This window comes from Alexandromys fortis, unplaced genomic scaffold (genome assembly GCF_014885135.2).
Source record: "Alexandromys fortis isolate MF-2015 unplaced genomic scaffold, M_Fortis_MF-2015_v1.1 scaffold_9, whole genome shotgun sequence".
Classification (NCBI taxonomy): Eukaryota; Metazoa; Chordata; class Mammalia; order Rodentia; family Cricetidae; genus Alexandromys; species Alexandromys fortis.
In genome coordinates this window covers 14,492,748-14,510,077 of record NW_026067892.1, presented here as the reverse complement: position 1 = coordinate 14,510,077, position 17,330 = coordinate 14,492,748, and the positions used below count along the sequence as shown (strand labels likewise).

Genomic DNA, 17,330 nt, shown 5'->3' with positions numbered 1-17,330 from the left:
ACTGGGCAGTGGTGGCTCCTACCTTTAATCCTAGCACTTGAGAGACAGATGCAGGTGGAGCTCTGTGAGTTTAAGGCCATCTTGGTCTACAGATGTCTTTGGTCTTCCAGGACAGTGGAGCTGTTATGCAGAGAATCCCTGTCTCAAAAAGCCACGACTACCAACAAAAAAAAACCAAGTTTATTTGTGAAGACTGTAAAACATGGTTTGTTAAATATGCATCCATGGATGCCAGGGACAGGTTTATTTGAAAATAGCCCAGAGTGTGATGACCTGCAAACTGTAATACTTAGAAAACTAGTCACACTACAATAGCTCTCTCCAGGTCTTAAATATGTTATGGTGATCATGTCTCCTTTTACTTATTTTGTGGCTGCTGTAAAGAATTTAAAGTATATGAAATTATGCACGTAGGCATTGGATTCCAAAAATTCTACACCATCACTAGTTAGTGTTTGAGAAAGAATTTTCTGGTTTCTTTTGCCAGTCAAAATAGGATGATATTCTTTTTCCCTTATGCAAAGTTTTACTAAAGGCCAATTGTATTCTTTAAAATCAGTTCATTTGTGATGTTTATATTTATAAATTTATATTTTTAAAAATTTGAAACCTTTTTTATGTAATATTTATGTTAGTCATATAAGAGACTTCAGATTCCATCCCCTGGGGAGAGAAGAATATGTGGAAGCAAGCATACAAAGAAAAGAATGGTGAGGGTCAGAAGTTTGTGACAGTGGTGTGAGGGCTCACACAGCTAGCAGAAGCAGAAGCTCGCTCTAAGGCTCTGCTGTTTTCACTGCACCATAGTGAGCAGCCACATGGGAATTATCCTGTATTTACACCATTTTCTTATATTCCTTATAGCTGATTTCTTTCTTAATTAAAGACTGCCCCCCCCCCCGCGCCAGTTTTTGTCAGCACAATATCTCTAGACTTTCTACATAGACATAGTTATACTCTAAATCTGTGCTTTTTGTTGTTAAGATTCATTTATTTTCCATGCAGAGAACCTCACTGGGTTAAGATGTTTTGCATTTGTCCTACTTTTTTCCCAGCAGTTCAGTTTTCTTTGTGGTAATTGTATTATTTTGAAGACATAAAGTCTATAACCTAAGGAATTCAAAAGTGCATAAAGGCAAAACATTGTGCATACCACTAGACACCTGGGAAGTCAAAAAAAATTGTCTTTAGTTGTCTTTGTCTTGGGCGGAATGTAAATTAGCTAAGCCTGTATGTAGGATTTTAAAGGTTTGCTAAATGCAGGAAGTGGACCATTCAGTATGTGCATTCAGCCTGCTCATTTAACTTCCTGCATTTAACGTCCTCCTATGGTGGTATAGTGGTGATGAGGGGGTTGTTTTATTTGAGACAAAAATCTTTTTTTTTTAAATTTATTAAAGATTTCTGTCTCTTCCCCACCTCCGCCTCCCCTTTCCCTCCCCCTCCCCCAATCAAGTTCCCCCCCCTCGTCAGCCCAAAGAGCAATCAGGGTTCTCTGCCCTGTGGGAAGTCCAAGGACCACCCTCCTCCATCCAGGTCTAGTAAGGTGAGCATCCAGACTGCCTAGGCTCCCACAAAGCCAATACGTGCAGTAGGCTCAAAAACCCCTTGCCCATGTTCTTGAGGTCTCAGTAGTCCTCATGAGACAAAAATCTTACTGTGTAGTCTGGAACTCATCTTTGCAGACCAGACTGGCTCCAAAGTTCCCAGAGAACAGCCTTCTTCTGCCATCTGAGTGTTGATGTTCACTGCCACCCTCAGCTGAAAGGGGATCTTTTTCAAGAAAGTTTAATTGAATCTGCCACCTTACTGGTTTCAACCTCTTTCCCCCATTGCATTTGGTCAAAGGACAAAAAGCAAAGCTTTTAACCATTAAGCACAAGATTCAGTGGTACTAAAGTATCGTACCAATATTGTACAGAAATCACCACTGCCCAGTCTCACAACCTTTTCATCGTCCCTTAGAGAACTTATGTCAATTAAGAGTTAATTCCCTGTTTTCTAATTTCACCTACTCCCTCCACCTTTTACTTTGTGTATTGCACATAAGAAAAATTATACAGTATCCTTTTTTAATGGCTTGTTTCACTTAGTGTGATGTCTTCAGGTTTTACCCAAGTTTATAGTATATGCTGGAATTTAATTTCTTTTTATGCATGAAAATCTCATTGTTTATACTACATTTTATTTTTCATTTTCGGCAATATTTGGACTACTCTCTTGGCAATGATGAATAGTGCTACTGTGAATAATTTCTGTCTTCCCTTTTAGTTTTAGTTTTGTATATAATTATACATATATGTACGTACTCACACGTGCGTGTGTGTGTGTGTGTGTGTGTATGTGTGTGGAGTTGTGGAAACCTATGGAAATTTTATGTTTAAAATTTTTTGGAGCCAACCATGGTCATATACACCTGTGATGCCAGCCAGCATATTCCATAATTTGGGAGACTGAAGCAGGAGGTTTGCAAGTTTGAGATTAGCTGGGTCTGCACATTCAGTTCTCGGCTAGCCTGAGCTACTACAGAGTGAAACTGTGTCAAAAATGTTCTCATTCATTCAAAAAGAACAACACACACACACACACACACACACACCACATTCACACCTATAACCAAATTGTTTGAGAAATAGCCAGCTCTTCCATGCTGATTTCATTATTTCATTGTGTCTATCAAAAATACACAAGAGTTCCAGTTTCTTTGAATTATCAATGCTTGTTATATTCCTTTCAGTTTGTATGGCAGCCATTCTAATGAATATAATGTGGTTTTCACCTGCATTTCCCTATGATTACTGACAGATAGCTTCTCATCATTTGAATAAGAATCATTCTTTAATGTTCTTTGCTCACTAAAAAATAAAATAAAAATCTTTTTTGTATCAGGAACATTCAGAGTACCTATTAGTCCTTATTTAAGTACATGGCTTGCAACTTCTTTCACCCTTCTGTTGATTTCTTCTCTCCTGATAGCATGCTGTGATGTACAAGTGTTTTTATTTAATGAAATCTGAGTGGTCTGCTTTTTGTTAGATGTGCTTTTGGAAAACAGGTATTTATTATGTATACAGTGTTCTGTCTGCATGTATTCCTGCAGACCAGAAGAGGGCACCAGACCTCATTACAGATGGTTGTGAGCCACCATGTGGTTGCTGGGAATTGAAATCAGGACCTCTGTAAGAGCAGTCAGTGCTCTTAAGCTCTGAACCATATCTTCAGCCCTTATTTATAGCTTTTAATTCAAGTGTTTGATCTCTTTTGTTTTTAAGAAATGGTATCATCTAAGGGACCAAATAACTTATTTTATTCAGTATTATTCGAAAGATTATCTGTTACAGTGATTGTACTGTAATTTGTTTCTATAATTTCTATTCTAGTCCCTTGGCCTATATCTGTCCTTGACGACGGAAGTTACAAAATAATCCCACACTAGTTCAAAATTATGTATAATAAAGGGTTATTTATTTAGGGGAGACTCACAGATCACTGTCCTAGATCATAGTCCTCTGCACGAACGGGGAGCAGGAACAGAGTCTAGCAGCTGGAAGCGAGAGCTGGAAGCAAGAGAGTGAGCTTTTGCTTTACAGCTGCATTTATAGTATAAGAGACCACGCCCAAGTGGCTGGTATCTTAAAGGCTATTGGCTGAAGGAGCTGAAGGAACCTCCACAGCATGTCCTCATGCCAGTGTCATATAGTTTCATCCATTAAAGATTTAATTAGATAGGATACCAGTCTCTTTTGCTTACAGCTACATAATTTATTTTGTTTTGTCATTGAGATTTTATTAATGTTCCATAACTCCTATGTAAGTTAGTGAGCAATAGACAAGAACTTCGCAGAGAATAGATATTTGAAGTTTGAGTGAAGGAACGATCTGGTGGTTGCTGAGGTATATAACATGCAGCCATTTACTTGTTTGCTGGCCGCTCACTGGAATTGTAAGTTTGACAATACTAAAATAAGTTTGAAAAATACTGAAATCTCTTTCAACGTAGGGGAAGGGGTACACATCTAATTACAGAATCATACCAGTTCTAAAATAATAGTTTATTTATACTGTTTATAGACCACCAGACACGTGTGTCTTAGAAATAGGATTCTATTAGAAATCAAATGGGGCACTAGAGATGTGCTTTGGTGGTAAAACATTGGTCCTAATGCTCAAGGTCTTGGATTTGATTTTCACAGCACTAAAAATAAACAGAAGATGGGAGAGAACATGTAAAAGACAGGAGTGTTTCCCAGTAGGGTCTAGTATTTTAGGGTTCCCCTAGGGACAGAACCAAAAGAGTGAAGGGGGCATTGGCTCATGGAATTTGGGGATACTATAAAGTCTAGAATCTACCTAGTAGGCCAACCTTGAGCTCAAAGGCAGCTTGGAATAGAAGGACCAGTCTTCCTTAGAAGGCTTCCATCCTTCTTAAGACCTTGAGCTGACTGTGGTTAGTAATCTGGTACTCAAAATCTGAATCCTTAATTAAATCCAAAAAGTACTTTGTGGAACCATGTAGACTGCATTTGACTCAACCCCTGGACACCATAATGTAGCTAGATTCACACAAAATTGCCACTGGTACTGCTGATACTTTCTTTTGTCTTGAAGGGCAGGTCACTGTGGCTCTGAATGTAGTGAATGCCTGTGTCGCTTTCTCTTCTCAATTGCCAAACCTTCTTTCTTCCTCTTTTGCAATGCTCTCCAGTCCACAGCATGTTTAGATTGTAGGTTTTTGTTTGTTTTGTTCTTTTGAGACAGGGTTTCTCTGTATAACAATCCTGACTGTCCTGGAACTCAATTTGTAGACTAGGCTGGCCTTGAACCCACAGAGATCTGCCTGCCTCTTTTTCCCTCTGCCTCCCTAGTGCTGGGTTTAAAGGCATGCACCCCAATGTCAGGTAGCAATCTTGGACTGTAGTTTTAAAATAGTTGAGAGAGTAGAAGCCTTTAAAACAGTATTGCCTGGTTAGTTTTGAAATTATCAGCTGATGATAAAAAAGCATTTATATGTCCTGTTAAGTGCTTCCAGAATTTTAAATGTGAGGCAGTATGTTTTTCTTTTCTTTTTTTTATTTTTTAAACCCTCCTCTGTTTTTGGGATCATGCCCTGGGCCTTGTACTTACTTGCACTGCTGCTGAGCTCCATCCCCGGACCCTAATGCTTTAGCTTTTGTGTGTCTTGGTTCTCAGCTGTTTCTCCTAGCTGCCTGAGTCTTAGTAATTAGTTCAATTCTGTGACGCTTGCTTTACTCTGTGATTTCCTGGGATTCCTAGGCCTAGCTGTTTGGTAGAGGCTACTTAGTATAATGTGCTTCTATTATTTTTGTTCTTAAATAGGAGTTCTTTTTTTTTTTTTTTTTTTTTGGCTCCCCGTCGCTTAAATAGGAGTTCTTATAACCCAGTAATCAATAATTAATTGGTGTAAAATAAGTAAACTTTTTGTTTTAAATGAACTATGTCCAGATGCTCTCTGGGAGGCAATCAATACTACACCTAAGCCTGCTTCGCACATTCTCATTGTACAATGTTGAACATTGAAGGAAAACACTAATGATACCCCACATTTCAGATGAGCCCTTAATTTCTTCTGCCATTCTTTTGTATGCTTCTGTGGACTTGTATTTCCTTACACGGTTACTCCATATTATCATCACTGTACTAAACTTCCTTCTTTTCTACTAGTAGGTGACCTTTCTCCTACTGCACAGAGGAAATTGAGGTTACAAGCAGGAACCCCTTTAACTTCCTGTTCTTAGACCTATTTTTGTGCCTGCTTTTTTTTTTTTTCTTGTCTCAAAGATAAGTCCATTTGGTGTTTTTTTTTTTTGGTTTTTCAAATACTTCTTGTTTGCTTTCTTTACTGCTTCTGAGTATGAGAAGGAGAGTGAAGGTGGGTGGGGTTGAGATTAGTAGGTTAGAAGAGGTCCGGTGAGATGGCTCAGCAGAGAAAGAAGAAAGAGCTGCTCTGATTGGAGTCTGATCCTCAGGAGAGAAATGACTCCTATAAGTTGCCCTCTGTCATCCACATGCAGGCACACCGAGTAAATATAATAAAGAATTTTCAAAAACAAGTCTATGTAAAGTAAATGAAAGGAGCTAGAAATCATCAGCTGGAACAGAAAATGGAAAATCCATAAAGAACATTCAAAGAATTGAAGGTTAGAAAATAAGAGATAAGTTTTAAGGGTATTCAGATGGGGCTTAACATGCTACAGTGAAGACATAGTTTTCATTGTAATAAGTTATTTTATTCTGTTTATGTATATGGGTGTTTTGTCTGCATGTGATGTTTGCACACCAGAAGAGGGCATCCTACGGGACTACAGTTACAGACAGTTGTGAGCCATTATGTGGGTGCTAGGGATTGAATTCAGGACCTGGAAGAACAGCTAGTGATCCTATCTACTTACTGTTGAACAGTGAATCATTTCATGACCAATATTGTTTCATTTGTATTCACCTCCCATTTTAATGACTTTCTTAAGATTTATTTTTATTTTTACTTTGAATGTTTTGCCTGCATGTGTGCCTGGTGCCATTGGCCGTCAGAATATGGCTTTGGCTTGTCCAGAACAGGAGGTACTGGTGGTTGTGAGCACCATGTGGTGCTAGGAACCAGACTCAGGTCTTCTACAAGAATTGTAAGTGCCCTTCCAGCTGAGCCTTCCCTCCAGCCCCATTTTTTTTTTTTTTTTTTTTTTTTTTTTTTTTTTTTTTTTGAGACCAGGTGTCATGTAGCCTAGGGTGTCTTGGGCTTGACTGTATCTTAAAGCTAGTCTTGAATTGATGATCCTCCTGACCCCATCCCACAATTTCAGAATTAGTTCTTTTGAAATTTTGTTGTATTTGCATAATCATTCCTTTCTTTTTCTTTTATTTCCTCCCTTATACACACCATCTTCTCTCACCCCTCAAATACATGTCTTTTCTAAATACATAAATAAAACCTTTTCAGTCTCAGTATTACTTGTATGTATATGATATCTGGGCTGAGCACCTGTATTGGATAGCTAACTTCAAGGTGCTTCCCCAATAAAGACCATCTTACCACTCAGCACCCTTAATTGCCTATATATCATTGTCTAGGATTAAGGACCCATGAATATACCCCTTCAGTGCTAACATGTTCTTTTTGTGTTGCCATTGTTTAGATCACTATTGATGAGGCCTCATGGGTATAGCTTCTGCTTTCTCTAGAAGACACAATCTCACAGTAAACTTCCTGTTCTCTGGCTCTTACAGTCTTTAAGACCTCTTCTTCTACTCTTGAATTGCTGTAAAGAAAATCTCATATGTCACATTTCATCTCTTTTTGTTGTTACTTTTGAGAAAGGGCTTCTTTGCGTATCCTTGACTGTCCTAGAACTTGATCTGTAGACCAGGTTGCTCCTGTCTCCCAATTGCTGGGATTAAAGCATTCCGCCACCACCGCCCAGCCTCTGTTCCTTTTTATACATGTGTATACTTATAAATACTAAATAAAATAACTGTATTTCTTGTTTGCATTAAACTATTTCTCCATTGTAGTTTTAATATTATGCAGCTTCCCAGTTTATTATTTTAAAACTTACCCTAAGTGATGTCAAGTTTCAACTTTTTTTCTGTGTTCTGAATAAAATTCTAGATAAGACCTCATAGTCTAGCACTTAATTCATAACTTTATTTAGCCAATTAGTTATATGTGCTTGGTACTTCCAAGATAAATTCTTGTTCTCATAGAGCTTAGGTTCTCTAGGAGCTATGGTGAATAATTATAATAAGCAAACTCCACCATGATAAACATCTTAATAACTTCTGTGACAAAATGAAAAAATTTTGAATTGTTAGAGTCGTTAGAAAATCCTGGGTGGTGGCACAGTTTTGTAATCCTAGCACTATGGATGCAGAGAGGCAGAGGATTATGAAATAATATCGTGAGGGGGAGAATGGACAAGGCTGGTTGGTATCATTGAAAAGATGAACTCTATTATACTGTCTAGTGTAGTTGGTTATTTTTTTACTCTTTGGCTCTTTTACTCTTTTGAGGGGGCCACTATCCAGCTTCCAAATAATTACATGGAGGCTTATTCTTACTTATGAATACTTGGCCTTAGCTTGGCTTATTTCTAGACAGCTTTTCTTAAATTATCCCGTGTACCATTTGCCTCTAAGCTTTTATTTTTTCTTTACCTTTCTTCTTACTCCATGGCTGGCTTTGTAGTTCGGTGGCTGGCCCCCGATGTCCTCCTCTCCTTCTCCTTTTGCTCCTTTTGCTTCTCTTACCATGATTTCACCTCCTATTTATTCTCTGCGTGCCAGCCCCACCTATTCTGTTTTCTGTCTTGCTGTTGGCCATTCAGCTCTTTATTAGACCAACCAGGAGTTTTAGAGAAGGCAAAGTAACACAGCTTCACAGAGTTAAATCAAATGGAACATAAAAGAATGCAACACATCTTTGCATTGTTAAACAAATGTTTCACAGCATAAATGAATGTAACATATCTTCAGCTAATATTCCACGTTGTGATTCTGCACTTTGTTTTCCTTTTTGATTGTTCTGAATTCAATTGCTGGTTCTTGACTCATTTTCATTTGGCTGCATTATTTAAAGAGCTCCCTATCTGCATTTAGCCTACACTGATGTACTTACAAGTTCTCTAAACACACCATACTGTTTGATTCTTCTGTGTTTGCATGTGTGTTTTAGTTTGGAAAGCTTTTTTTTCTGACTTCCTGTACCCAGGGCAAGTACCTTTTTCATTTTTGAAGATCAACTTAAAAATCTCATTATTTTTTTCAGTTTATGAGAGAACCCTTCTCTCTTCTATGGTAACCTGTCCTGTTGTACCTAGTTAGCTCTCCTCCAATCCCTACTAAAATATTTTTTGAATTCTGTGTCCTAAATGAAACTTACTTTCATTATGTCTCTTCCATTGGACTTGCAAAGTTCTTGCAAGAATGCTGTCTTGTATGTGTGGTCAGTCCCTTGACATAGTCCTCACTCATCACTAGGTTTTCAAATCTTGTGGAATAAAATATAAAGTAATAGTAAATTTTATCTATAAGAGAACTTCATAGTACCACAGGCAAAGAGGCATTTTCAAACATAATTAGACAAGCTGTCTAATCCAGTCTCTTGTACCAAAGAATATATGAAGTCAAAGGAGAATGTTTTAAAAGTGGTAAGTTTGCAGCCTGATAGCACAAGAGGTTGTAGAAGAAAGTAAAAAACAAGTTACTACTTCATGATTGAACCCTGGCATAGTAATCAGCAGTAATGAGTCCTGTAAGTAGTTATAAAAGCTTAAATTATGTTTAGTAACCTATTTAATGAAAAAACTCACACTTCCCTAGAATTAATATAGTTTGCGTAAATTCTAAAAATAGCTTATTAAAAAACTAGTATTTTCTCTGTGCTAGAGATGGAATTAATCCCTGTCCTCTTACATGCTCGCTTGTGTTCTGGCACTGAGCTATACCCTGAACCCAAATAAATTTTCTTCCTAGAAAATTATACAAGCATTTTAACATGGTTTGGTCTTTTCTCCTCACTTTTCACCCACCACTTCAAACAGGGTCTCATTGTTGTCCCTGTTTGTCCTGGAGCTCCTGATATAAATCATACTGGCATCAAGCTCAGGGAGGTTTGCCTTCCTAGTGCTGGAATTAAGTTATACATCACCATGCCCTCCCCCTTGTGTGGTTTGTTTTTTTTTTTTTTTTTTTTTTTTTTTTTTAGACAGGGTTTTTCTGTGTAAAGCTCTGGCTGTCCTGGAACTCACTTTGTAAACCAGGCTGGCCTTGAACTCACAAAGATCCTCCTGCCTCTCCCTTCAGAACGCTGGGATTACAGGCTTACGCCACCACTGCCTTTTTGTTTTTAATAAAGGATTTCTTACCTATATTAAACACCACTTTAACAGAAGTGTTGAAAATCATTGTCAAGTACGTCGTGCATACTATCATCCTTAATAAAACTGCGGTTTTGAATTGTTTTGTTACCCTAAAACTAGTTTTTTGTCACCCACACCACCATTTGTTTGTTGTTGTGTGTCTGTGTGCATGTGTTTGTGTTTTCCTAGTCCAGGTTGGAGTGGAACTTAAATTTAGCCCAACATGGCCTTTTATTATCTTATCCTCTTTCCTGTACCTGGGATTAGAGGTGTGTCCAACCCTTTGTTACTGATATTTTTATAGCAGCACATCTCATGTATTTGAAATTTTTCCTTATAGGTATCAGCAAACAGATTTTAAATATGTTATAAAAGACTAACCCCAGGAATTGCTTATCATGCCAGTTTGAACTAGATTTCCCTTTTAAGATATATTTTTATCTTCTATATAAGTATTTTGCTAGCATGTTTACATGTATATTTACTATATGTATGTCTAATGCTCACACAGGCCAGAAGGTAGCAGATTCCCTGGAACTGAAGTTATGGGCAGTTGTGAGCTACCATTTGGGTGCTGGGAATTGAGCCCAAGTCTGATGAAAAAGCAGCCAGTGATCTTAGTCATCTCTCCAGCCACTGTTATCATCCTTAAGAAAAGAGGAACGGTGCAGTCGTTCTCAAGTTATATACATTTATCCTTTCCCTAGACGTATGAAGAAAAAGTGAAAAAGCAGCTCTGGAAGTCTGTAGCATTGGATTAATTTAGAAATTATATTCATTATCCTTTATATTTTAAATGAAATATTTTAAGTGAATGTTCATTTTATGCAAAAAGTATATTAAAATTTCAAATTTGGTATGTAAGAGTGAGGAAAGTCATAGGCAGAATTTTATATATACCATATACCTTAGTCTTTCTATTGTTTCAACAGAATACCATGACCATGAGGAAAAGGTTTATTTTGCTTACACTTCTACTGCACTGTTCATCATCAGAGAAAGTCAGGACAGGAACTCAAACAGGGCAAGACCTTGGAGGATGCAGAGGCCATGGAAGAAGAGTGCTGCTTCACATGGCTTGCTCAGCCTGCTTTCTTAGGAGAACCCAGGACCATGACCAGTTCAGGGTTACAACCACCTACAGTGGCCTGGGTCCTCCCCCCTTGATCACTAATTGAGAAATTGCCTTACAGCTGGATCTCATGGATATATTTTCTCAATTGAGTTCCTCCTTTCAGATAACTCTAGTTTGTGTCAAGTTGACAAAACTAGCCAGCACACCATCACTTACTGTGGTTTATACCCAGGAAGTTTTAGAAGACTACTTTATTCAGATTTACAGTTTTACTTAGGTTGAGCTCCTGTCATGGATTTTTTTTTTTCTTTTAAGCCTAAGGTGTTCTGTAAGAATATTTTCAGTTATGACTTTAAAAAGCAGTCAACTAGGTCTAGTTTGAGGAAGGTGCAGCCGATGATGTAAGCGGGTGACTCAGCTGTGTACAATACTTGTTAATAAATGGCTTGAAAGAAAATTGCCTCCTGACACACCACTATTCTCTCTCCCTCCCTTCCTCTCTCCTCTCCCCACCCCCTGCCCAGTTTGTCCTGTAACTCCGACAGAAGACTAGACTGACCTTGAACTCAGAGATCTGCCTGCCTTGGCCTCCCTAGGGCTGGGATTAAAGACAGGCACCACCAACCAGTGGCCTTTTTTCAAAAGTTCACCAGTATTATTTAAGATAGCAAAAAGAATATTAGTGTTTTCCTTCCATTAGAAAGAAAGAAACACATTTTTTTAATTAATTTATTTATTTATTAAAGATTTCTGTCTCTTCCCCACCGCCGCCTCCCCTTTCCCTCCCCCTCCCCCAATCAAGTCCCCCTCCCTCGTCAGCCCAAAAAGCAATCAGGGTTCTCTGCCCTGTGGGAAGTCCAAGGACCACCCACCTCCATCCAGGTCTAGTAAGGTGAGCATCCACGAAACTGCCTAGGCTCCCACGAAACCAATAGGTCCAGTAGAATCAAAAACCCGTTGCCATTGTTCTTGAGGTCTCAGTAGTCCTCCTTGTCCGCTATGTTCAGCGAGACCAGTTTTGACCCAGGCTTTTTCAGACCCAGGCCAGCTGGCCTTGGTGAGTTCCCAATCCCCATTGTCTCAGTGTATGGGTGCACCCCTCCCGGTCCTAAGTTCCTTGCTTGTGCTCTCTCTCCTTCTGCTCCTGATTTGGACCTTGAGATTTCAGTCCCGTGCTCCAATGTGGTTCTCTGTCTCTGTCTCCTTTCATCGCCTGATGAAGTTTAATATTCAGGAGAAATATTCAGGATTTTCTTTGGGTTCTCCTTCTTATTTAGCTTCTCTAAGAACCCGAATTATAGGTTCAATGTCCTTTATTTATGGCTAGAAACCAAATATGAGTGAAACACATTTTTTAATGACTTTTTTTTTTCTTTATAGACAGGATCTCTTGCATAGCCCTGGCTGTCATAGAACTCACTCTATAGACCAGGGTAGTATCAAACTCACCGTTATATCTGCCGCCCATAATACTGGGATTAAAGGCTCACACTAGCTTTGTTTTTTAAATATTACTGTTTGCTCTGGTACCCTAGAAGGAAAAACTTTATTACTAATGGTATTTGGCAAATTGTTAAAGTACAGAAGTATTAAACTTCTTTAAAATTTTCTTTTAAAAGGATTTCATTTTGAAGAGTAACTTAAAAAAAAACTGAAACAACAAAACAAAACTTCTGTGGATTATTTGTACTACTTGCCTGGCTGCCTTCCTTCTTTTATTTTCAAGGCAGGATCTCACTCTGTAGCCCTGGCTAGTCTGGAACTCTAAATGTGGTTTGGCTGGCCTCCAAGTCACAGAGCTCTGCATGCATGCCTCTGCCTCTTAAGTGCTGGAAATAAAGGCATGTACCACCACACCCAGCATTGCTGATACCTTCGAAGGAAGATATCATTGAATTGGGCACGAAGGCTATTTAGTTGTTTTGTTTTGATAAATTTCTATGTTCATACTAAACTTGTTGAGGGTTATGTTAAATTCTACTTGTTAAATTATAATTTTCTTGATAATTAGAATTTTCCCATTTTATGAAACCATGTTACTGATAAATTATTGTAACCTAGCAGAGATCTTTCAGAATTTTGATTCTACAAGTACATGAATCATTGAAGGAAAGGTAGGCAGTACTACATTTAGAGTCTTGCTGATTTACTTTCCAGCTGAATAGTTTGGGGAAAATGACTTAATTTGTGATTATGGCTTTTTCTGTGAAATAGAATGAATAATTATCACAGTTATTGCTAGGATTAACTGAGATTAACTGGCTGGGATGGTGTTCACTCTTAGAACAACATACTTAGCTGCATGAGGGAGACCTTGGATTCAATCCCTGGCAGGCCCTGTTCCCACCCCCTGAGATTATCCTTGGATGAAGGTTCTTAGGTTGTGACAGGGGGCACACTCACATGCCAGAGCCAGCTTGTGGAGGTCAAAGGACAATTTAGGAGAGCTGCTTCTCCTTCTGGCATGTCAGTTCAAGTTGTCAGGCTTTGTGGCAAACACCTTCACTTGCCAGTCTGTCTCTATGGTACTTATTTTGATTTTTTAGAATATTTTTAGACAGGATTTTCTCTGTGTCTAACTGCATGAATGGGACTAACTGCATGAATGACCAGGCCTGTCAAGACAAATGTTTTCAAAAGTCATTGCTAAAGCAGCTTTCCTTTGGGGAAGGTATCTTATTTTCTAGATAAAAATTTTGACCTGCCTGGCGGTGGTGGCGCACGCCTTTAATCCCAGCAGAGGCAGGCGGATCTCTGTGAGTTCGAGACCAGCCTGGTCTACAAGAGCTAGTTCCAGGACAGGCTCCAAAACCATAGAGAACCCCTGTCTCGAAAAACAAACAAACAAAAACAAAAAAAAAAAAACAAAAAAATTGACCTATGAGAGAAAATCATATTAAAGTGTTTGCATTTTTATCATTACCTTTTGTTGTTGTTGAGTTGTTGCATTTTCAATTCATTATGGTGTGGTTTGTCTTTTCCATTTTACATTGAGCTTAAAGTTTGGTTTATTTAGTTAAAGTTTGTGTCATTTTTTTAGTGTCTTTTTTTTTTTCCTGTATCAGTAATCCAGTGTTTTAAGAGTGGAAAGGTTTGTTGTATACAAGTAGAGTTTAAGGCAGTGATGCTGTTTCTGTTGTTCCACAGCCTTTTATGCATTCAGCATGACTGGAATGCCATTGCACAAACAGTGATTGTTCTGTTAACACTTTGAAGAGAACTTTAGATCAGAATCTCTTATCTAAGCCATAATATCAAACTTAGCTAAGAAAACAACTCAAAGTAGTTATTGAAAACTACGAATACTGTAGGTTTTTTTTTTTTGGCCCTTTTTCACTTTATTACATAAAGTTTATAGTAACATGCTTTTCTGTTGTTGACATTGGTTTGTCAAATAAATACTTGAATAGTAGCAAAGTTTCAAGAGTAAATACAGAAAAATAAAAGATGAACACTACAGTTTCTTCAGTAGTAAGTGTGTTACATGTATGTAAAAATCTCCTGATAAAAATGGGAATCAAGCTGGAGAGATGGCTCAGTCGTTAAAGACTAGGCTCACAACCAAAACTGGGAATGGGGGCTGCAGAGATGGCTCAGCAATTAAGAGCACTGGGTGCTCTTTCAGATGACTTGGTTGGGTTCAAGGCCCAGGTGACCCAATGCCCTCTTCTGGTGTCTGCAGGCACCAGACCCATATGTGGTGCACAGATATACATACATGCAATACACATACACACAGAATAGGAAGCAGACGTTTCACGGTGTCCTAGTTTATTTTGTACCACATAGGCAATTAGTTTGTTTCAAAGAAAGATAGTACTGCAAGCCTGAGACTTTAGAAGTTAGAAAACATCCACTCAAGGTGCAGACCATGCTGTCCTTGAAATCAAAGAGGTCCACTTGTCTCTGCCTCTCAAGTGCTAGGACTTAGTGATTTCTTACATTACTAGATTAAATACCTTGTATAGATATTGATTTTGGCAGTCTCACTTAATCCCAGGCTTGCATGGAGCTCACTGTAAACCAGGCTGTCTTAGAACTCAATGCTGTAGTTGTTTTTTTCTCCTTTGTCTTTTTTTTTTTTTTAACTCTTTGATTTTTGAGGTCCTGCCACCCAACTCCCAAATAAATACATGGAGATTTATTCTTACTGTTTCTAACCAGCTTTTTTAAGTTTAGATTTATCCTACCTACATACTCTCTCTGGGCTTTTACCTTTCTCTATATGTCTGTCTTTACTTACTCCATTGCTGGATGGCTGACCCTCCTCCTTCTCCTTTTCCTTTTCTTTTTCTCTTATCCATTCTCTCTGCCTACCAGTCCTATCTAGTTCTCGCTCTCTGCCTAGCTATTGGCCGTTCAGCTGTTTATTAGACCAATGAGATGTTTTAGACAGACACAGTATGATAGCTTTACAGAGTTAAACAAATGCAACACATCTTTGCATCATTATGCAAATATTCCACAGCATAAAAGAACGTAACACATTTTAAGCTAATATTGCACATACAGAGTAGTTCTTCTGCCTCCATTTCCTTAGTACTTGGACTACATGGATGTGCCACCACAGCGGGTTTGAGGTTGGCATGCCAGGAAAGTGCCCTACCACTTTGATCTGTTCACTGCCTCGCCTCCATATTTTCTGTTTCTGTCTTAGTTCCTTTCTTGTTTCTGTGATATAGTGCCCTTGCAAAACTAACTTGAGGGAAAGGGGGCTTATTTCTTTCTGCTCATATTCCATGGCAGGGAAGCCAGAGTGCTTGAAATAGCTGCTCACATCACTTTCATAATCAGGAATAGAGAAGGAAGGGTGTATGTTACTCTTCAGTTCACTTTTCTCCATTTAATACAATCCAAGATCTAGACAATCATATGGTACCCAGGACAGGGAGCTGATTTTTTTTTTTTCCTTTGTTAATGCAGTCAAGATAAGTGCCCCAGGCATGCCCAGAGGCTACTCTCTAGGTAAATCATCTGTCAGGGTGACAGTAGTAACTTCCACTCTTCTTGGAAGAGTTTAATTCCTAGGGGTTATAACTGACATTTAACAAGATATAGCTTATAGAAAGGGGGTGGTCATCAAGAGTGTTTTTTAATACTCGAGTGACCTGCTTTTTGAAAAAATAAATATATATTACATTAGCAAAAATAAAACTCTTATATATATGTAATTTTAGTTGATGTTTTTATAAGATGTGAAAAGTAGGTTTTTTAAAAAAAATACTTTATTAGGCCAGATGAAGGTGGTGCACGCCTTTAATCCCAGCAGTAGAGTCAGGTGGTAGTGTCAGGCAGATCTCTGAGTTCAAGGCCAGCCTGCTTTACAGAGAAAGTTCTAGGACAGGCTCCAAAACTATGTAGAGAAACCCTATCTCGGAAAAAGAATAATAATAATAATTGTTATTATTATTATTATTGTGTATGTGTATGTGTATTTGCCTGCCTACCTACTTGCCTGTCTGTCCTGGATTCCTTATGCTCTGTAAGGTCAAAAAAGGACTTTGAGTCCCCTTGGAATGTAGTTGCAGGTGGTTGTAAGCTGCCATGTGGGTACTTTAAGAATTGAATGTTTTATGAAAAATAGTATCATTACTTTATAAAATCTTATAAAAGTCTGTCAAGATAAGTGGCAGATATTAGAAACTGCCTTATAAATATGGAAATTGATAAACAGAAATTTGAACTTTAGACAGTCCGAATAAAGATATTCACAGCACCAGTTTTTGTTATTTGGTGCCACTTTTGAATACCTGGTAGTAATTATCAAGGATCAAATTTCACTACAGAATAATATGCTGTATTGTTACAGTTGCTAAGGAAACTAGCTTATGAGTTTATGCTTTTATATTAAGGAATTTACTAATGTGCTTACAACATAGAAGATACTAAGTTACAGCACTGTTATTGATGGGCTATTCTCTTTTTATTTGTAATTTCAGGACGACATTGACAGCCTAAAGCCTGTACTCAGGGACAACCCACAGCTGCATGCAGAAGTGAAAGTCTGGGTGAAGGAACAGAAGGTTCAGGAGATTTTTATGCAAGGTACCTATTTTGAAGTTACACATCATTTTTGAAAATAAGCCAACTTATTTTCTATTTGATTGCTCAACTTTCTGCAATCTAATAGTTTTAAATGCAAGTAATATGACAGTATAATTGACAAACCATAGACATTTTGATAAAGTTCATAATTTCACTGATTTATTTTTCTGTACATGGAATTAAAGCTATAAGTTGTTTTGTTGATAGGGAAATTTCCATAATGTGGTGTGTTCTTCCTGGAAAAAGAAGTACTGTTTGCAGTGGAGTGCTGCTGCCCAAAGTCTTAACTGATCTCCTTTGAAGAATGCTGTTGGTATCTGATAATTGTCTGTGTACCT

The 17,330-nt window shown here is 38.1% G+C and overlaps 1 protein-coding gene across 4 annotated transcripts in view; it reads left to right on the top strand.

Moving 5' to 3' along the window:
- Jmjd1c (jumonji domain containing 1C) overlaps positions 1-17,330 on the top strand; it is a 165,386-nt gene that overhangs the window by 107,956 nt on the left and 40,100 nt on the right. For all 4 annotated transcript variants that reach the window (XM_050142652.1, XM_050142644.1, XM_050142637.1 and 1 more), the window contains one exon: positions 16,887-16,992. In XM_050142652.1, coding sequence (XP_049998609.1) covers positions 16,887-16,992 — 106 coding nt within the window. Of the gene's footprint in view, positions 1-16,886; positions 16,993-17,330 lie in introns of those variants that run through there.